General features: G+C 39.1%; 1 protein-coding gene across 1 annotated transcript in view; it reads right to left on the bottom strand.

Moving 5' to 3' along the window:
- Positions 1-22,513, bottom strand: part of LOC148374935 (protein sidekick-2-like) — a 211,999-nt gene that overhangs the window by 44,678 nt on the left and 144,808 nt on the right. Inside the window, exons 7-18 of the mRNA XM_088342656.1 lie at positions 20,890-21,080; positions 19,613-19,696; positions 19,339-19,533; positions 17,819-17,935; positions 14,436-14,603; positions 13,929-14,031; positions 10,326-10,502; positions 9,038-9,174; positions 7,135-7,282; positions 4,719-4,859; positions 2,315-2,496; positions 663-778 (exon numbers count right to left, since the gene is read on the bottom strand). Coding sequence (XP_088198782.1) covers positions 663-778; positions 2,315-2,496; positions 4,719-4,859; positions 7,135-7,282; positions 9,038-9,174; positions 10,326-10,502; positions 13,929-14,031; positions 14,436-14,603; positions 17,819-17,935; positions 19,339-19,533; positions 19,613-19,696; positions 20,890-21,080 — 1,759 coding nt within the window. The remainder of the gene's footprint in view (positions 1-662; positions 779-2,314; positions 2,497-4,718; positions 4,860-7,134; positions 7,283-9,037; positions 9,175-10,325; positions 10,503-13,928; positions 14,032-14,435; positions 14,604-17,818; positions 17,936-19,338; positions 19,534-19,612; positions 19,697-20,889; positions 21,081-22,513) is intronic.

Raw genomic sequence — 22,513 nt, 5'->3', positions numbered from 1 at the left:
GGTCCAGCTTGGTGGCCTTAGGGTTGGGAGCCCGCCCCAGGACTGGGAGGTCTCAGCTTCAAGCCTCGGCTGAGTCGCATCCAAGACTTTCATCATTGGTACCCAATCCCCCCCTGCTTCGTACTTGGAATTAGAGAATGAAATTTCTTTGCACTCTTCTGACCTTACTTAGAGTCCAATTTCATTGATTAATTTGTCTTCAATGTAACAAGCTGTTAAAAGCTAGCGGCTGCTATCTTTCCCAGTTTGTTTTGATTCGATGACGTTGATTGCACATGCACAAACCGATTGTTTGACTGACAGCACACACCAGTCTATCACGGTCGGGCACGCAGACAGTCACACCCACCCAACACAGAGCTCCCTCCCTAATCTGTCCCTGCTGCCTGCTGTCTATTAGAGACACAATGTACGGTATGTTGATCTCAATGACAATTACGACAATTCAATTTCATTAAAAATCCTTGAAAGGAGTGAAGCAGCATAACCCCAGCACGAAGTAGCGAGGAGCCTCTGTATTTCAAAATATAAGTTTATTTCAGGGGTGATTATTTCATAAAGAATAGGTATACTGAACAGTCAGCAGCATATTTATGCTAAGTTTAAAACTATTCTTGTGGTATGAACTCACTTGTCCCATCTAGTGGTGAAAAATCACTCACCTTGTACCCCTGATTGATTCCGTTAACAAACTGCGGGCTTGGAGCACTCCAAGTAAAGCGCACTGTGGTGGAATTGATCGGCTCAGCTTGCACATTCCCCGGGGGAACCGTTGGCACTAAGACATTTAAAAAAAAAAAAAAAGATGAGTATGAGGGCCTAAATTTGCAATCTTGACACATTATGCACATTGGGCTACTCATGTGCGAATTGTTGCCTCAGGTGCCTTACAGGTGAACCCTGCAGAGCGTTTCTTTGAAGCCAACACGTGCCCAGTGACACAAAGTTATTAATGAGGCCGACCAACTGGTCAGCCCGGTCACATCCTTGATTCTCTTTGAGGCTCTTTCTTCTTTTGTCATGGGGACTGCCAACAACATAATGAGAGGCCAGCTCCAAAATGTGTCCATGACGTTACAGTCACGCACAACTGGGATGATGAAATTAATATTTAAACTTGGCAATGGAATGGAGGGCAGGGAGGGAATATGATGTTGATGTGTTTTGTGACCTTCCAGAAAACAATGTTACATCCAAACAAATCACAGGAACAAATGTTATTTTTTGCAGCTTTTTAGTTCACGATTTAGAAAAATAGTATGATTCAACATTAAAAAAAAAAACTTATGCTATGTGCATTTTACCAGGGACACAGGAATATATGTGTGGTTGTTCCTATCACTGTCGGCTTCTCCCAAGTATTAAAACCTTTTTTGTCAACAGAAAAGCTTTGGGGTCTGTAAAAGGAAATGATACGCAGCCTTTCCTGCCTGCCTGCAATGGACCGACCACTGGGGAATTTACAAGAATGTCCAATTATCACCACGGTTCCATTTTTAAAAGTCAAGTCAAGTCAAGTCATGTTTATTTGTATAGCCCTTAATCACAAAGAGTCTCAAAGGGCTGCACAGGTAAAGGAAAATCACCCTCCTAAATGCTTTTTACAATATGGTTTATATTTACGCACTAATAAAAATACCACAGTCAGGCTCGTATTGTGTAGTAGAAAAAGCAACTCTCTGCTTAAAATACTTCCTTGATCTATTTTATTGAGGGCAACCTCTTGATATAACAATGGTTCCATTTAAGACAGTGTTTTAAGGCCCCGGAATACCTGGAAATGGACTATATATTTCCAGTATTTACTATAAACTCAAATTTTGTTTATTTTAAAGCTGTTTTAACAACAAAGTCTACTTGCATCATCATATTATCGGAATTTGTTGAGCGTATTTGGTTTAAGGAGGTAATTGAAAGCCCCTACTGCAATTTTTCCATAAATTTGAACATAAACCCACTCTTTAAACTCATCCGCCTCATGCTATCGGTCTGGCGATGATAAGTAAACGTGGGCAAGGTGTGGAACGGAACAAAAATGGAAAATCACTCTCGGTTTCCAAATGGGAGAGCTTTCGAGGATCTGTGAAGCAAGTGGTGCTCGTGGTGCGGATTTAATGGGAAATGGGGAGATGCAAAGCATTTTAAGCCTTTTCAAAACTCACATGCAATTCAAACACATTTGAAATGAAAGCAACACAAATCCACCATGCTCATCAAAATTCAGTTCGATACTCTAAGCCGCTTCAAATAACGTGATTATCTGGCAACCAGTCCCATGTGTACTGAGGCAATTTTCCAACTGTGTGTTTCTCACCTCCTTGCAGCGTCCACTCGGTCACCTTTTGGCTATAGGCGCCCCTGCCCGCCCCGTTGTAGGCTGCCACCTCCATCTCATAGTTGGTCCATATGATGAGGTCCTCGAGAATCAAACTGCTCTGCTCTGGGCTGGTGATGTTTTTTATCTGACAGTCCACGGGAAGCCCAGACAGACAATACCTGGGCAGAGATTAAGTTTGATCGGGAACAAAAAATCTATCATGATGATTACAAATTGTATACGAGAAACAGTTTGATCGATCGTAAACAAGCCGTTTATTGTAACGACCAGTTACAGTTTACGGTCGATTTACACACAAACTAAAGGGAAATTTATTCATCCACTAGCTTTTTGCTGACACTATTGACAAAGCTACACTACAAAAAAATTATATGTTCCACAATCTGATTATTTGGGTTGTTTTATTACTAACATTATTATCTTTTTATGTTATTATTATTATTTTTCTTTAAATTAAATGTTAACTTTTTTAAATATGATACGAAAGAATGGTTAAAATACATTCTAAGTTGTCTTTTCATTATAATAAAAGAAAATACCCAAAACTAAGAAAATACTCAATGTTATAGCTGCGGTAAATTATTCAACTCATTGCAACGTATTGCTCCAAATTTACTGAGAATATTTCTGAAACATTTTTAGGACCTCGATAAAAACAAGGAATTATTTTACAGAATTCATTTCATTTTCTTTCTAACCTTATTTTTCACAGCAAAGATCCAATCAAATAGAGATTTTTTTGCAAAAATGACTGCAATGAGATGACTGCTGAGAAGTTAAAACTACCGAAAACGTTTAAAAACTAAACTCATGTCAAACATTTAAAAAAAAATTTTTGCCTCTCATTTTTTTCTCTTCAAAGTCTTTTTACGGGCAGCACATTCCCAAAATTAGGTTAGTTGGCCGGTCCGAATGGTCCCTGGGTGTGAATGAGCGAGTGAGTTGTCTGCCCTGTGTGCCCTGCGACTGTCTGGCAACCAGTTCAGGGTGTCCCCTGCCCACTGCCCGGAGATAGCTGGAATGGGTTCCCGCACCGCTGCGACCCTACTGAGGATAAGCGGTGCAGATAATGGATGGATGGATAGAAGTCTTATTACATGTTTTACCCTGGAGTGCCATGTCTACTCTAGTTGCATGCAATGTTTATACCAATAATAATAAAGGCAATTCTATTCAATCCCAAAAATATCAATACTGTATCTTAACAATGTTAGAATATGTAGAATAAACCAGGGGTCAGTAAAGTACGGCTCACGAACCATGTATGGCTCTTTTCATGGGTACATCTGCCTCGGAGATAAAATAAGGGCCATGCTAAAACTTTTGGTATCGTTACAGTTATAACACATGCAACTCCAGACAACACATAAGGTTCATGCTTCGGTGTAGTAATTATAGGTCCCAGCTACAGTTTAAAGTCACAATGTTACACCAGCATAGCCCATTTTTTTCTGTATGTCTCAATGGAATCCCATATATAGAAGCTCATTAAACAATGTATGTTCACTGTTGAGACAATTTATGACGAAAGCCCACAGAACAAACTGTAAACACCCAAAAATGCCAGCCAAGCATTTAGATAATTAAGATTGTGTTATTGGTAGGCATGTGCAGATTTCTGCATACATAGCGCAACCTTCTAAATACATCCGTATCTTTCTCGCTTGCAGGATATTGTGACATTTTTTTACAAAAGAACTTCGCACCTTGTTTTGAAACTATTATTTACCTGAAAAATAAACCTCAACGATCCCAAAATAATGCAGGACGGAGACACATTTTTATGTTTGTTGATATGAGACACAGGCTTCTGGCATCATTATTATTGCATAGATTTTATCAACGATTAAACGTGACACAGTAAAATAAAATGCGCTCAATATTTAGTTTTTAGCTGGAGAGTGGGTTTGGCAGTTTTGTTGAAATTTGTCTTTAAATATATGGTGTGGCTCTCCACCAAAAATAATTCAATCAAAATGTTTTGCTTTCATTGTTCTTTGAGTCAGAAATATTTTTGAAGGTCAAATACATTGAAGACATTGAAGATGCTTTATATATATTAAAAAAATAGTACAAAAAATGAATATACATATACATTGATTTTTTATTGGTAACATTTTTTTTAGAATTCAGTTATTTTAATTCAGCTAGTCAATGGCCATTCTAGTAGTTTTGATGGACAACAATGGGGATCAATTTGTGTTGCATATTCATCTTGCCACGTCATTGAATCAGAAAGAAATGTAATTGCAGAGGAGAAAAAAGGCAAAGTTGGAGCGCTGACAGGTAGCAGAAAAATTGGCGGCGGAGAGGTCCTGACATCGGGTTTATTATGACATTGAAATGGAAGACAGCTGCCGGGCTGTCATACTTCTCCCACCTGATGATGTAGCCTTGGAGGGGGCCGTTCTGGTGGCTCTCGGGGGGCGGTTGCCACTGGATCATGATGGACTGATTGGTACGGCCGCTGGCGATCACTGTTTGAGGGGGTGCACTGGGAGGTTCCTCCGGAAGGGTTAAGCTGGAGACCAAAGTTGAAGTTAGTTCAATGAAGTTGCACAAATATGACTGCGCACGGGACATTAGCTATGCAAGTATCAGCAGAAAATAATGGCCTGCCTCGTTCTTCAACGAGGAACACTGACCTGTATAGAGGCTTTGTATCATTTATTTAAAGGTTATTCAAACATAGGTGAGATCAAACGTTTTCTCAAATCAACTTTTCTGATCAGTAGAGAACTCTATAGTGTCACTATTGGGACATAACCAGAACCATTTGGGTTGACCCCTTTGGCTTTGCTGAATGGTCAGGTGTTTGCATGCTGTTTATCGGGAGTTCCTTTCATGTGGCGGGGAGAGAAACACCTTCCAGTCCATGTGATGCTGTTCATCTTTTCAAGCCTTCTATGTGGTCCGCTGGCTCAGGGGAATGAATGGCGAGTTAATAGAAGGCAGTCGGACGGAGCTAGGTCAACGCTCCCATTAACGAGGCACAAAGCTCATATTCAGCCTTGGTCACAGTTTAATCTTGAAAGGGACCTTCCCGCAACTGGACCTCCTTTGCAGGAAATCACCAATGATCCCGGGTTCATGATTGCAGTACGTAATAAGTGATTATTATATGGTAATGTCTACACTGTGGACACATGTAAGTCCAATAAGATCCCTCTCTGAATCAGAATTTTAGCGCTAACAGTCAGCACGATTTTTAGCAAGGATTGTGTCCTGTTGACTTTTGACTGTACATGATTGAATGCACAGATCCATTTTAGACATAAGTAATCAACAAAAATAATCATAATTAAAAATAATCTTCCTGAAGTTATTTTTGATTATTTTAGTTATTAGTGTTTTTATATTCAACACATTAGACTGAGGGTTAAGGTTATCCATAGCAATATTGTTTCTTTTATTCAAAATGTAAGATTTTGAAAAAAATTGTATGTTTCTGTGAAACCTTCTGTATCTGGTGAAGTCACGTTAGATTCCGTGGAATTCTTTATTTCATTTTCAAAGTATTACTCTACTTTCGTTTCCTGATTTATTATACCTTTAAAAGAATATTTTTGTTATATTTAACTAATTACATGTAGGGTTACCTTTAAATTATGTGACCGGGCTGGTGCTAAGGATAGAGTTACCTATGAAAGTAGAGTGTCTTTTTTTAATTCTAAAATTATTATTTTACTTTTATTTTAGTTATTTTAATTAATTATTTTTATTGGGTTAGTGTATACTATTTGATCACTTGTGTTGTTGTATGGTGTGCTGCTGCCAAAACATTTGCCAAAATGCACAAGGACGAATACAGCCTACGAAGACTCAAATGACAAATAAAATGCAATTCACATTCTTCTGCCTAGCCTTTTTGAGATTTTTGGCTAAGTGTAGGGGCAATGATGTCAGCTCCCTTTAAGTGAGGCTCGTGGAAGATTAAATGAATGAATGAATGAATGAATGAATGAATGAATGAATGGTCTTTGTTGTCATTATACAATAGACATGTACAACATAATAAAAAGGCTTCTCCTTTTAGTGCAAGAGGCAATGTAAAGAGCAGCCGGCTAGCTGGACACTGCAGAAATCCTTAGGCAAGACAGGTCACCGTGATGATTAAAATACAAGGCAATGAATGTAGTGGTTTCCCGTAAGTTGTAGCTACAGGTCATCTGTTTCATTGATAATGGATCTGGCATTGGTGAGATACAGGCTCGGCAGCGGTGGCTAATAGGATTTGTTATGTGGGTACATCAGAAGGCTGGACCTGCGGCTCTGCTTTTGCGCCTTCTCCCGACACCGCCTCAGTTTCTCCCTGGAACCGATAGCAATCCACAGAGCACCTGGTGGTTTCGCCAATTCGTCGTGTATGTTGTATCAACAATGGGAGAGCCAAGAGCCCCTCCTATCTTGCATCTTTTGTTGTGTAAAATAAATTGTGCAACATACAAGCGATTACAAAAATGCATGTTTATATGATAGTTAATGTAATTTTATGCACATTATTTATATGAATAGTTAGGTCAATGTATACATTTTTAACTACTTGCTTAATAATACAAACTGACACTTTAAGGTAAGATGTTTTTATATTTTAAAAATGTGTTTAAAATAATTCCTTAAATGAATATATATGTACATCTAAAATGAGAATCATTTTAAATGAAATCCAGACCCATTTGACAGTTTGCTAAAACAACAAGAAAAGCAACTGTCATAGTAAACGTAAAGCAATTCAGCTCAACTAGAGCAGGGCAGCTTGTTTCTCACCTTGTTTTGAGTTTTTCACATTCACTTACCGTTCGCTTTCTTTGCTGAATTGTCCCCGGCCCACGTCGTTGACAGCGCACAGTCGGAATTGATAGGAGCGCGCGGGGATAAGGCCACCCACCGCAACACCACTGGACTCCGGGTCAATATCGGCAAGCAGCACAGTCCATGGAGCATCTAACAAAAACATTGTCAAAGTAAAATGCTAGGCTTTTTTTTTTGCTCACGTTCACATTATTTTAGTTCGCTATGGTAATTCTGAGGCAAAAATGTGTTATAATATATGGCTTTGTTCAGAATTACTAGGGGTAGTAGCATACCTGTCAAGCTCCACGGCTCTATGCCCGTACAAACTGTCGTATTTTCCCACACAAAATACAAAATAATCGTACACCATTTATTTATTTTTTCGGAATGATACATGATGGGAAATTCCCAGGCAGCAGACGCATGCGATTGACAAATTTGCGGTTTTCTGTACAGATTTACGTCTTACTCGTCTTAAAATGCATAAAAAACGTACTTTGTACGGCAAAACCGTACAGGTTGACAGGTATTTAGTAGCAGCAGATCGGCATACCTAGCCTTACAGGAAGTCATGAAAGAGGTTACTTCATAGCCTGCTAGTGATTGTTTTCTAAATTGTTACTAAGGTTACCAGCTGTATCAAGCAATGTGCGAAATAAGAACAAAATGTTCACAAACTATACATTTTGTGATGTGTGTAATGCATATATATATATATATATATATATATATATATGTCTTTACCTTTCCGAATTGCAATTTGCAATGTAGCAATACAAATATTACATAATTTATATATTACATAATTACATAATTCTATAAATTCCAGGTGCTGCATCAAGCATCAATGAGCAAGAAAGGTATTCCCCTCCACTTCAATCCAGTTATTTTTCGTTCTGGATTTTTTCCTACAATAAAATGCATTATATCCTACATTTTTCTACGATTCAATGTCGCAATTTTCATTTTAATGCTGATTTTTTTTAATCAAATACAGAAACCGTATTAGGTTGCAGTGGGGCTGTAAATGGTTGGACTATGATGTGCTGGAATTCTGCAAATGTACCTTATAGGACAATCCTTGGGCTCCTGGACACTAAACAGTTCTCGCAAAGTTTATGCATTGTTTATGTATCGTTCTTGCATCAGTTCAGTGTTCTTGCAACTAATTGTTATTTTGCTAGCAAAGTCACCTTGTTATGTTTATGGAAATCAATGTTTAGAGGTCTGAAGTATCACAGAATGCAAAAAATGGGTGCTTTCACAAAAGGCTGTTTTCTTAGAAACAAGAATGTTCAATGTTCAACTGTTGCTAAATGAAAGCAAAAAGAGTTCAAACTTCCTTGTGATATGCCGATAAAAATACAAAACTGCATTTTCTGTAAATTTGTTCAAATGGCAAACATTGGCTGGCACCGGCTCTCCCAATTTGAGAAAAATTACCTAGTAGTGTGATGTAATAACTTTAACAAATATTGCACTATTTTTCATAATAACGTAAATGTGAATTTGGATCTTCCAGAATTGTTTTAAAGTGCAAGTATTAACGCAGGGGTCTCCAACATAAAGATAACATAGGTGCCTGCAGACTTGTTATGAAAATAGCTCAGAGGTGCTGGGTGAAATATTATATGTATTAAGATATTTGCCCTTAAATTGTGATAAACGTGTAACTGATATATTGATATTAAACAATTTTCCCTTAGTCTATTACATTTAAATTACTACAAAAGGCAGAATTTCTTACTATTGATTTTTCAGCCATAATAAAAATCCAAATTCACTTGAAAAAATAAAAAAAGAATATGACTCATTTTGATGTTAATGACTTGTCAGTTGGCTCAGGCATTCCCCAGTCAGGAAAGTGCTGCAATGGGTGCTGGTACTTTACGATGATTCACTCACTGTTCTCGGACACTTCCAGTATGTAGCGGATGAGTGGGCTGTTGCCATCAAAGGCTTGAGCCCAAGTGAGGTTTATGGCACGCTTCTCGGTCTTGCTCAGCACCGCCACTGGGTTTTCTGGAGCGTGAGGAAGTTGCCTGCATTGGTCAAGACGATACATACTGAATGACCTGACTATTAACATATAGTAAACATTAGGAAAAAAAAATACAGAAAATGTTATTTTGGCTACGCCATGTATGGGTATGTTAGTGAGTAAACCATAATTTCCGAATTATAAAGAACACCCCCAAAAAACAGTCTTCTGTCATACATTTTTCATACATAAGGTGCAACGGATTAGAAGGCACATGGAATTGAGACTGCATTAAGACTTCTGTGTGTATGGCGACATATTTGTGTGTTACCGTTCTCTGAAGAAGTGGAGTGACTTTTATCAGAATGCACTATGCAAATTAGTGTTCCTGGCACAATAGAAATAATATGATGATGAGATTAGGTCTTACGCCTCGTCATAGCTCGTTTGTATCACTGGTGGTCTAGTGGTAAAGTGTCAGCACTCTCAATGTCACTCCTCACGTTTGATCCTACGTCATATAGTGTTTTGCAATGTAAGTCGGCGAAGTTTATCAATTAATCATTGCACAATCATTGCTCAAATTCTGTTTTACATAACACCTTATATGGTAATGCAAAGCCATGATTACTGTATGCATTTGTAATCTTACCCACCATATTCTGCGGTATTTAAGGCACACCGGTTTTCAAGGCACACGTTCAAATATCTGGCCCAATTAGGGTTTTTAGGGGCACCTTATGGTCGGGAAAATACGGTCAAAAAATGTGTACATAAATGAAAGAGTAAATATTTTATAAAGGTCGAATTCAGCATTAGTTTCTCTTTGAACTTTAAATGACCTGGTCACGTGTTATATGAATTACATGTGTGAAGTAAAACTATTGTGGAAGTGTATTCAGAAAGCACATCTTGTAGATGTTAAAATGTAATATATATGGAAATTCCCAAGGAGAATGATAACCCACACTTACCCGTGTTAAATCAGCTTGTAATTTCTTGGAAAGAACTTCCATTAAGCTGTTAATTTATCTTTGATTTCCCATGTGATCCCTAAGTACTGTTTGTAAAGTGGGAATTTTAGGGATCGGATCTGATTAACGCCGGAAAAAAAAAGAAAAATGAATACCCCCACCCTCTCAAAAAAATAGACAGAGGCAGTTGCTCCTAATTTGTTGGCATTGTGTGTGAACCATCAACATAGAAGCGTACCTGACTCTGAGGTGGGCGCTGCGGGAGTCATTTCCGCCCACGGAGGTGACGCGACACGTGTACGTCCCTATGTCGCCAGACCAAGTCTGGGAGATGTGGAGGGTGCCCTCTGTGTCCAGCCGCAGGCGGGGGGATGCGTTCACGTCAAGCGCAGAGCCGCTCTTTTCCCAAACATAACTGCAATAAAATAAATAACCAGTGCACTTAGTTGTATTGTGCATGGAAGATTATCTTTGTAAGAGAATTATGGTCTAGATGGGCCTTTTATACTATATTATATACTTTCACACCCAACATATAATCTTACTTTTGTGATCTTTATGCATTCATACTCAATAAGTGTATTTCAAGTTGTTTTCAGGGGCGAGCGCCTTCAAGGTCAAGAGAATAAATTCCAAAAGGGGCCAAAAGAATTTGTCTCTAATTAAAAAGTTACAACCTGAAGGCCACTGGCAAGCTTCTCAGGGAACTCCTATTTGTTATCAAACAATGAACTTCCGTGGTGTACAAAACTCACAAATGCTCTACTCATCATTCCTTTCTTTGGGGCCTACTAGCTGGTTAATCAAGATGGCCTTGACTCTGACTCCCACATTCCAAGTCTGCTCGAGAACTACATTACAGACATGCATTGTGTTTATAAAGTTTCACTATCTTTATTGCTCATTTGTTATACTCACACGCCATCTAGCGACCAACATTGTACACTGCTTTTGAATATGTAATTCCTGTCCAAAAGAATCAGATTCATGTCACGTGTTCACATAAACCAATCACATGTGTATTTCCCTTCTTTTGTTTTCCAATAAATGAGCCTCCTGAAAAAGGAGTGTGTTTTCTCCCAGATCCAATCCTGGAAGGGGCTATCAAATACCTAAATTTCTGACTCAGAGTGTGTTCTTTTCGTCTTTCTACTACAATCTCAAGTTTTAACCTTGAAAATCTTCTCCCCAAATATGGATTAGGGGCTGTAAATCAGTGGTTATAAACCATCAGGCCGTAGACCGGTATCAGGTCATTGATAGTTTGGTATCGGGCCGCAGAGAGAGAAAAATAAATTCAATTTTTTTTCCTATTGCTGTTTTCCTGACACTGCTACGTTTCAGACTGAACTTGAGGTGGAGTTTTGAGGTGGCCCATCTGAACTCAAAGTTTCGCACGGGCGGGTGCAGTTGCCGTCAGGCGGTGCAAGTCTCACTTCGACATATAACACAGAGGTGCCGGTAATTGAATTTTTGATGCCAAGGCGAGCGCTTTATCCCCTGAGCTACTGCCGCTACAAATATGTCAGAATAGACAATCAGATAATGAACCGGTCCGTGGTCCAGAAAAGTTGCTGTCCACTGCTGTAATTGATGACAAGCTTTATTGGAGGGGTGCTGAGTAAATATTGAGACTGCAATATAAGCTTCTCATAGTAGTTCGCGAACTAGAATGCCATTCCTTATTATTGTTTTTAATACAATTATATATATATATATATATATATATATATATATATATATATATATATATATATATATATATATATACACATATATATTACATTTACACATGATCTTTTTAACAAATATAAATACTGTACCCTATGCTTATAAACATTTATTTATTTCAACAATATTGCTCTCTAGCCAACCAGAATGCAGGACACTATTTATAATGAAAATCTGTGAAGCAGCGAGACACTGAAAGTTAAACCGTGCTAAAAAGATGGATTTCTATATATCAAATAAAGTAAAAACCTTGCAAATCATTTTGCTGATTTTAATTAATATGTATACTTTTAAAAATATAATTTTAGCTCATTCTAAGTATTATTTAAGCCATAGATATAATATAGTGAATCTTCAAAAAAAGTTTAGTCATATGGTAAAATCCCAAACTACAGCAAAAATAAACGAAAATGAATAAAACGTATTCAAAGTGATGTCAACTGATGAGAACATTTTAGGCAACATAATGATTCAAGCTTTAAAAAAAACATGAAACTAAATTAATTTTGAACATTTTCAATGGTTGGTGTCCTTAAAGATTTTCTAATCAGAAAAAGTGTGCCTTGACTCCAAAAAGGTTGCGAAAGACTGGTTTAAAGGCACACCTACTCTGTCAAGGCACTTCTGTAATAATCATAATCAGAATAAAGCACTTTTTGGCATACATTAAGAATTCTTATCTGAAATGAACGCTGTCTGGAACGAGGTGCCTTGATAAATTCCCCCCTGTCAAATCAGCACACATGCACGAGCGCACATACACAAACGCAGTAAGGAGATGCAGTGATTAATTGTGACTGTTGGGGCTCTCCAGCTAATCTCCTTGGCATTGCGTTTAATTAAAGGCACCGTCTGAAGTTATTACTCTGTTTACATATTCCACTGTTTACAACTGCCACACAATCGATGGTACTGGGCCCACCGGTGACAGTGACTCTAATCACTGGGCTCCGTAGATGGTAGACCCCACACAACCCCCATACAATTTGCAACACATACACGTGCAAACCCAGGCTGCTTCAAATGGGATGTGATTGTAAAAGTTGCATCCCACAGGAGGTCATCAGACAGGGAGGAACGACATTGATGAGATCCAGTGCTGATTTCAAAACTCATTAAACTAAGCTGTGATAATCCGCACTCGTTTTACCACACGTGCAACAAAGGTAATCCCAAACTTTGAACGTGCAAAATGGAAGGAACTAGTACATCGTTTTGAGTAAAATTGATGCATATTTGATTGGTAAATTATTTTTTTCCCAGGATAATGTGTTTTGGACAGAGCATATCTTGTCTTTGACATCCTCGGCTGTGATGTCATCGTAAAAACACTAGCACCCTAGCAGGCGGGTTGCAATATGATCTTATGTGTTAGATGAGAGTTTTGGTAGTTTTTATGGAGAATGCCTATGTGTTGTGTTGCAGGTGGATGCAGTAAAGGTACGTCAAAAGCCAGAGCAGCAAAAAATCGTCTAACTGGCAAAAAAACATACACGGGGAGCCGGTAACACTCACTATGATCGCTGTCTGTTTAGGAGGTGGTTTCACATGTTGTGTTAATGGGATTTACCATTTTGAAAGTGTTTTGTTCCTTTGATGACACTACAGCTCAACAGCAACCCGGACCGATCAACGAAAAGCACAAAGGGACTTGATAAAACCAGCGCTAGCCTATCACAAACCATGTGGTCAGCAGCTTGGGTAACCGAGAAACAACATCGAACAGCAACAACTTTCAGACCAAGTCTCTGGCGCTAGGATTTATTTGGAACATATTTGCATAATTGTTGGGTGGTACACTAAATTGGCTCAGGAGGTAGAGCGCTGGTCTTGGGATCAAGAGATCGCAGTTCAAATCCCGGCTCCTGTCGAAGTGTCCTTGGGTAAAACACTGAACCCTTAATGCCCCCAATAAGCAGGTTAGCCCCTTATATGGCTGCACAGCCGCTATTAGGAAATGTGAAGCACTCTGTAAAGCGCTTTGGGAAGTCTTGACTTGAAAAGTGCTATATAAATGCAGATCATTTCATTTCATTTCATAAAAAAAAACTGTTTAGGAATAACTTTAACGGCAATGACGGAGGGCAAGGCAAACATTTTTTTAGGTTACCTGATGCTGACGCTGGGGTCGTGGGTGACACCGCAGGTCATGACGGCTTTGGTCCCCTTGATGACACTCTGGTCCTGCGGCGGCTTGGTAATCCGGGTGCGGGCTGCGCATACACACAGGAGAGCATTTGAGAGACAGTCTATTCAATTGGACCCTGGCCACCCCCTCTTTGACCTGTTGCCCTCTGGTAGGCGCTACAGGTACATCACCCTAAACAAGCACGCAAGACTGTGAAATTGTTCTCAAACTTTATTTGCCCCAAACTTAAAAGGCCCTAGCTCCGGCAACCCCCAGGAAAAATTGAGTTTGAGACAGATGTACTAATGTATGTATGGGTAGGTACCCATCCAGCATGTCAATTCTACTAAGTTTACCCAGATGCAGATCACATAATGAAGAAAAACTATATCTATAGCCTAGCCCTGTAGATAACAACTGTGTTAAAGTGTTATTTTATTCTCAACTGAAAGTAGGTAGAAGAACATTTTCACACGGTGTTCTGCTCACCCCAGACGACAAGGTCGGCCGAAGCCTCGTCGATGCCTCGGGAGTTGCTAGCCATGCAGGTGTACGTCCCAGCGTCGGACAGGTGGGACGGACTGATGAGCAGGCTGCCCGATTCCAGCAGTGTGAACCTTGGCAGCTGCACTGAGCCGCTGGCCAGGACGCGCTCGCCTGGAAAATGCAATTACCTACATTTACAATGTTTCAAGTTATGAGCCATCACTTACTCAATTTTGACTTTGTGTTACGAGCCAAATATATTGTTGTTGTTTGAGTGAATTCAAAATAAACATGCTAAAGCCTTTGCTGTTATGATTGCTGATTCAGGGCACCTTTGACTGCCCAATTGGCGCCCACAGCCCTGAGAGCTGATTGGTTCAGAGACTCTTTGTAAACCCCCGGCTTTCAAGAGGAAGCCGTCAGATCGTTGCGAACCTATGCTCCCAGCTAGGCAAGCTCTTACCTTCCGACATTTTCCTACCCTGTTTTCTCCTACCTGATACCTGTTGCCGACCTGTTTCTGGACCTGTTTCTGCCCTGATATGTCATCCCGACATCCGACCTGTTTTTACCAGTTTCCTGCCCGATACCTGTTGCCGATCTCTTTTCTGAACTCGATACCGCCCTTGCTTTCCCGTCCCGGCTAGTGACCCGTATCCCTGCTGTCTACAATTATCCTCGCTCGACACGGAGGTGCAGTTTCCGCGTTCCAGCCATCTGCTACCCGTGTCCGTCGATCATCGGATCGTGGAAGCAAGCACTGCTCTCCCTCTTTTTTCAATAAAACTGAGTAAACGAAGGCGACTGGGTCCTGTCTCTGTTTCTGGTCTGTGACATTTGCTTGTGAGCAAGGAGAGCGACAGTTGAAATTACTGTACTTTCTGGACTATAAGGCGCACCTCAAACCCCCAAAATGGCCAGAAATTTGAAAGTGCGTCTTATAACCCGGTGTGCCTTATATACCGCAAAATATGTTTGATAAGATTGAAAATGCAGACACTATTTATACTTGCGTGTTACGACATGATGGTGGCACGCCGGCTGAATGGTTAGCGCGTCCGCGGCACTGTTCTGAAGTGGGATCAAACCTTTCTGTGTGGAGTTTGCATGTTCACCCCGTGCTTAAATGGATTTTCTCCGAGCACTGCAGTTTCCTCCCACATCCAAAAACAGGCATGTCAGGTTAATTAGCCGGTCCAAATTGTCCCTCGGTGTTAACGTCTGAGTGAATTGTCTGCCTCTGTGTGCCCTGTGACTGTCTGGCAACCAGTTCAGGGTGTCCCCTGCCCACTGCCCAGAGAAAGCAGGGATGGGCTACAGCACCCCCGCGATCCTACTGACAATAAGCGGTGCAGATAATGGATGGATGTTTACTACATGACGTATTTTTGCAATGATTGATAATTGATCAATTGCAAAACATTGTATGCAATGGGAATGAGAGCGATGACACTTACCCAATAGACCACCAATGACACGGACACATTTTATATCATTATTACAATATTTTACCGTGCGCCAGAAACTCTGATTTGCACCATGCATTTTGTTCCGTATCGTGAAAACGGAATTTATTTTAAAAAATTCTATACGAGCTCTATTACATGTTTATACATATTAAACAGCAAAGTTATTGATGTACAGGTGAAGATTGATCAAATTGAATGCTATTCCTAAGTCACCTTCGTACTTAGTGTTTTAGTGGTTAAGTGTCCATGCATACATTGTTTTATCGATTTTGGTAAGGGACTGATCAATCTTTGCGCAAACCGTGAAAGTATAAACAGGAAAACAGTTATAAGTCTTATGCGCCTTATAGTCCAGTGTGTCTCATGTATGAAAAAATATTTGATAAAGACTGCCCTATAATCCGGTGTGCCATATAGTCCCAAAATACGGTAACTCCTGTTCTATACTGAATAGTCAAATACAAAATGAGACACTAGGAGGACCAATGTTCACCCAGAGACTCTCAGATAAAGATGAAAATAGTCTTCCCCCACTCACCTGGCCACACCCCCATTAATGCATATTTGGCAAATCAACAGTCCTTTTTTCATAAACCGATAAAGATGGTTGGCAAGAATAATCTCACAAATTTGGGAATATTTAGTCTCATGTTCTTACCGGTGTTGTGCTTGTGTGAAAACACGTATTACTTGAGGCCTCTCAGTGCCAATAAACTGTGTTGAAGTGAACGAAAGCAGATCCTTTTAGTCAAGCTTTTGCCCAGAGTAATCCTCTGTCATTCTCTTTTAGCGTCCATAAACCTTTAGGGAGAGTGTCAATGGGCACGGCTCCATTACATCAAGAAATTAATAGCACCCTTTTGATGGCTGTCTTTTCTCAGGTGGTAAAGTGATTAAACTTGTGTTGTAAGCCATTGGGTCCTTTTCACAAATGAGGTTTAGTGGGATCCTTGAGTGTTTTAGCCCTAAAATGAGAGAAACGTTTTACGTTTGACTAACCAGCGTAGGTGCTTGTGCATCTTAATATGGTTTCGGGTCTGGGGGCAATGAAAATGTTCTGAATATTTTCTTCAGTACGTGCGACATTCTTCTCTGCTTTCCTTCATCCCTCCCTTCTTTCTCTTTTCCTTCCTCTCATTTTTCTTCCTTCCTTTAGTTCTCTATCTCACTTACTTTTTTTTCTTCATTATTCCTTTATTTCTTTATTTCTTTCATTATTTCTTTCTTCTTTCCTTCCTTTTTTTCTTTCTTTCTTTCTTTCGTTATTTCTTTCTTCCTTCCTTCCTTTTTTTCTTTCTTTCTTTCTTGCTTTCTTTCTTTCTTTCTTTCATTATTTCTTTCTTCCTTCCTTTTCTTTCTTTCTTTCTTTCTTTCTTTCTTACTTTATTTCTTTCTGCCATGTCCTCCATGTAAGCTCTGCTGCCCCAGTTGCCATGATTGAATCAGGATTCTATGGAAGCAGTGAAACAACACTAACTTAACTTAACAGCCTGAAATCTACATTCCTGGAACAGAAAACTCAGTGTTCGCTATATTGGGGAGATGCACATCAGATGTCAAGTTTAGATTCAGCACTTGTTGAAACTTCTTTGTAAAATAAGCCCCGAATCCTCAGTGTTATTGAGTTGAGCCAAACCTGTATTAATCCTTTCTTTCCAAACATGAAAGAAAGCAAAAACAATTGTAAAAATCAGCAATTCATTTGTGGGAAAAAAAAACGTTTTGAGGCATTAATAGAGAACGATTTTTTTTATCCTTTATGGAACATCATTCAACGTTTCAATCTCTATATTGAAGAACAAAAAAAAAAACAGTATTTAATGGTCATATCCATGTCATTTCATTGATTTCTAATGACATTTTTTATTGACACAGGTATTGTACTTGACTCAGAGAGCGGTCATAAAATGTGCGCACCTTTCTGCCAGGTGATGGCTGGCCGTGGAGCCCCAGACGTTTCGCAGTGCAGGATGACTGACATGCTGTCAATCACGGCACTGTCAGCCGGCCCGGCAGTGATGTTAGGAGCGATGCCTTAAAAACGCACGGAACACACACAGACGGGTAAAAACACACTAATGCATAATCATAAAATGGCGATGATGAAAAGGTAAAAGGAGCACCCTCTTAACAAAGCAGATGGCAGCTTTAGCAGACTTCAAATGTGAACACAAATAAAAAAAGGAAAAACAAGAGTGGCATCTGTCAGGTCTCGTTCGGTGCTCGGAACATGTCAAAGTACCTCTACTGTAACTGTAGTGCTGCTACTCCTTGTGTTTTCAAGTAGCACTTAGGCGAATGTTTATAATCACATAACTAGAGTATGTCATTCCTGTTAGCAGGGCCTTTATGCTTCTTGCTAAATGCTAATAGAATCTTCCTAATAATATACTTTTTTGGAGCATTTTAGTGTTAAAATATCCAAGTTTTAAATGAAAATTCAGCAAAAGGTTCAATATGTTTTTTTGTGTGCGTGCTAGTTTTTTCTACAGTCCCTCAGCAGCACAGATTTACGAAAACAATTGAAAGTAGTTCTGTATTTGCATAAAAACAAGGGTTTGCTGCAGACAGGTGATTGGCAGGGAAAGCAGGGGTGGAGTAGCAACAATAAAAACCAAAGAAAGAAGGGTGGGCTGGTATAGGGGGGTTAATCTCAAGAATGCATTTGAAACCTCAAACTGTCCATGTCCAGAAAATACACTGTGTATCCCAAAAAGAGTTATGTTGTATCTACTGCACGGAATGAAGTCGAAGAAAGAAGTGATATAAAAGGAATGTTTTACGTTTAGGAGAGTACAATTGAAAAGTAAATAATGAGAAATTCAAAATGTAATGGGGTATCTTTAAAAAAAAAAGATCTAGTCATCCTTTATAAAAAAGAAAACACTCCTTGATCCTACATCTTATTCCAAAAAGCCAAAATTTCCTTATCATACAATTAACTTATCAATCGTTTTAACAACAAATCATTACTGACTGGAGGTCAAATGAGTGATATAAATGATAGGTAAAAACTTAATCGCAATTTAAAAATGACTCACAAATGGTGGTCCATATTAACCATAAATAAATGTTTTCTGTTTTTAATATTGAACTTCTGCAAAGAAGATTGAATAGGATGCCAGTTTGCTCTTTTGACTATTTTACACTGTTTCCATCATTGTCACTATCGGCCGCTAATGATTTTGTTCTTTGATATCCACAGCCTTTTGGGCGGTTCTGGTTTTTGCAACCTAGGAGATTTAATAAATATGATTGGCTCAATGGTGGACTTCTAAATTTAGAATTGTGGGTTTTATTTTCATTTTTTTGAACAACCCTCTACTGTTCTCCTCCAAGGTTCAAGATGATTACTTATTTTGAGAGTCAACCTAACAATAAACAACTCAAGTGACTTTTCACTGGAAAAAAAAGAAAACAGAAAAAAAGGAACTCACTGGTGACAGCAAGATAGGTGTTGGTCTGTATCTCTCCGGCTAGATTGCGGGCAAAGCACTGGAACATTCCAGTGTCATCAGGCAGAAGCCCGTTGATCTGCAGGCTCCCTCCCACCAGGATTTTGTACCTGGGGATTTTCAAGGGGCTGATGGCTGCCGCATCCTTGTACCACACAATATCCGGCTGAGGCGTACCTGCAGACACACACGCAAGTCCACTTTCTTTTTTGTCCTATTGGACTTGACAACTTGATTAGACACAAAAAGAACAGACCTTGAGCCTGACATGGGATGTCCACCACCTTTTCCATTTCAGCAGTGATGTGACTGGGTGGCTCTTTCACAAATAAAGGATATTCTGCAAATCAAGCAAACATCTGTTCAGCTTTAAAGAATGGCCAAAACATTTTTGGTTAAAAAAGACAATTTCATTGCATTCTACAAATTTCTTCTAACAAAAAAGTAAGTGCAACGTTTATAGTGTTTTTAATATTGGACACCTGAGAAGGAGATTGCCAGTTTCTTATTTGGACTATTATGCACACTGTTTACGTTTTTTTGTCACTTTCAGCCTATAATGTGGCTAAACTTTTCAACACTCTGTTTCTGTTACATAGGAGATTTAATAACAATAAATGGCTCAGGGGAGGGCTTTTACAACAGATTTGGAATGTGGCATTGTATTTTTTTTGATCGGTCCTCCCCTGTTCTCCTTGCAAGTTCAAAACTATCGATGTCTTCCCTCCTTAGTTTGAGTGTCTACTAAACTACAAACCTATCAGTAGAATTGGGTGTGTGTCTAAATCAGCACAAATTAGTTTTAAAATAAAGGAGGAGTGGGTGAACATTGTGATCACTTTTACATTTTGGCCTGCCTTATAACATTGTAGTGATACAATGGCACACTCTTATGATATTAGCAAAAGTAAAAAAAAATAAAAAGGGGAAAAAAATACATGTATATGGATAGTAAATCAGTTCAGGGTGTCCCCTGCCCACTGCTCGGAGATGGCTGGGATTGGTTCAAGCACTCCCGCGACCCTACTGAGGATAAGCGGTGCAGATAATGGATGGATGGATGGATGGATGAAGATTGTGATCATCTTCAAATTTTGGCCTGCATTATAACAATGTACTGATACAACGGCACACTCTTATGATATTTGCAAAAGTAAAAAAATAAACGGTGCAGATAATGGATGGATTTGGATAGTATTTTAAAATACAAAGAAAATATGTCAAACCAGTCATTTTTAAGATTCAAATCAATTTTTTTAGCTTATTACTGCCATTGGCACCTATTTCAGTCCCATTTTGGTTTTAACTAAAATGGTCGTGAACATTCTTGGGCACGTTATTTGAAAAAAATAATGTCAACAAGGCAATAATTCACTGACAACATTGTTATAGTGCTAGTTAAAATGGGAAGACAGCATTTATCCCAGGATAATAGTATCGATTCGTTCCAAGTACTTGCTCAGTATCGATAATTTGGTTATTTGTATCGATCCGCCAACCTTTACTGTATGTTCCAAGTGATAATGGACGTACCGAGGACGTGCAGAAAAGCGCCGGCTGTGATTGAAGGCACGGTGCTGCCACGCAGTGCCGCCTCGCATTCGTAGTAGCCGCCATCGCTGACCGTCGGCTGGCTGATGACCAAACGACGGCCGAAATTTCGGATCCCCGTGTGGACCACGGCGCCGTTTTTCCTCCAAGTGATGCTCATCTTGACGAGAGGCCTACCAGGTCATGACAGCAAATAATAAACATTACAAAAAAAGATGCTTTTCTCATGTGAGGCAGCTCAAATCGGGAGCAGGAAGCTTACATCAGGCTCTATTATCAAGTCTTTCAATACCGCTAATAGTCTAAAGCGCTCAATGGCAAAGCAAAAAAAAAAAAAAAAACAACAACCCACAAAAGACTTCCCATGTTATAACAGACAAAAAAACGTATTCACTGCAATGATAAAAAAGCTAGTGCAATGATGAAGGATGATTGTGTGTCTAGGTGTGAGCTCAGGGCTTGAAATTATTAGCTACATTAAAATAATAGCATTATAATGTAACCTCATCAAAAAATGTGTTTATTTTGTAGACCAGTTTTGCCGATGTTGAAAGAAATAGGTCATTTAATGCAGTTTTTATTTTCTTTTCGAAAATAACTAAAATATTTACAAGCCCTAAGGTTTTGTATCAGCCACCACTACTGTAGGAGTCTTGAGACACAAGCCACCTGTTTTTGTCTTGTTTCCGGGAAGCAACCATTTCGACAGTCAAACTCAATTGTAATGCCATCAATGTTGATTATGGTTCAAATCATGGTTCATATCAAGGTTAACATGTTCTCTGAAGAATATCCGTCTTAATCTAATCTATTTAAATCTAAAACTATCTCATCTAAATATAAACTAATGTCAATCTATCTATCTCAACTAATCTAAAACCATCAAATCTAAATGTAACCCTAAAGTAATCTTGAATTTATCTGTCTGTCTGTCTGTCTGTCTGTCTGTCTGTCTGTCTGTCTGTCTGTCACTCTGTCTGTCTGTCTGTCTGTCTGTCACTCTGTCTGTCTAATCTATTTTTTCCAAATTACTAAATAAATCCTTGTGACTTATAGGCTCCAAAACAGCTGAACCGATTTTCGTGAAAATTTACAGAGTTGTATGTTGGGCTTTCGTGAGTGTCTTTAGCTTGGTTTCATGTCAAAGCACCACCAATAAAAAACTGAAAAATGGATAAAGATTATACTTGGGCAAGGATGTCGGGGCTGTGGTTTGGTAAAACATGTGACACTTTTTTGCAATTTACTGCCCACTTGTTAGTTCTTTACTTTGTTCGTTTTTCATTTCCAGTTTTGGTCTTTTTTCTGGTTTGGACTTTCTCAGGTTTGATTTGTTATGAACCTCCTTATTGGTTTGTTACTTTGTTTCTGGTTGTATTATTAAATACCGTCCTTCTTGAGCACCCTGTCTCAGTTCCTGCTTCCTCTCTCTTGGGTTTATCCACAAAAGCATAACAGTTTTACCTATAAACAAGTTTGACCTACATGCTGTACTTGCATTCATTTACCAATCACTGAAAAATGGGTCAGTGGGAGTAAGCAAACACTCAACAACATTTCAAGTGCCTCTGATGAACTCCAATTAGACTTTCGCTGTTTTGTTATG

The sequence above is a fragment of the Urocampus carinirostris genome, chromosome 1 (genome assembly GCF_059441175.1).
Source record: "Urocampus carinirostris isolate Australia breed hairy pipefish chromosome 1, RoL_Ucar_1.0, whole genome shotgun sequence".
Classification (NCBI taxonomy): domain Eukaryota; kingdom Metazoa; phylum Chordata; class Actinopteri; order Syngnathiformes; family Syngnathidae; genus Urocampus; species Urocampus carinirostris.
Note: the sequence above shows the minus strand (reverse complement) of the source record. Positions and strands in the feature narration are given on the sequence as shown.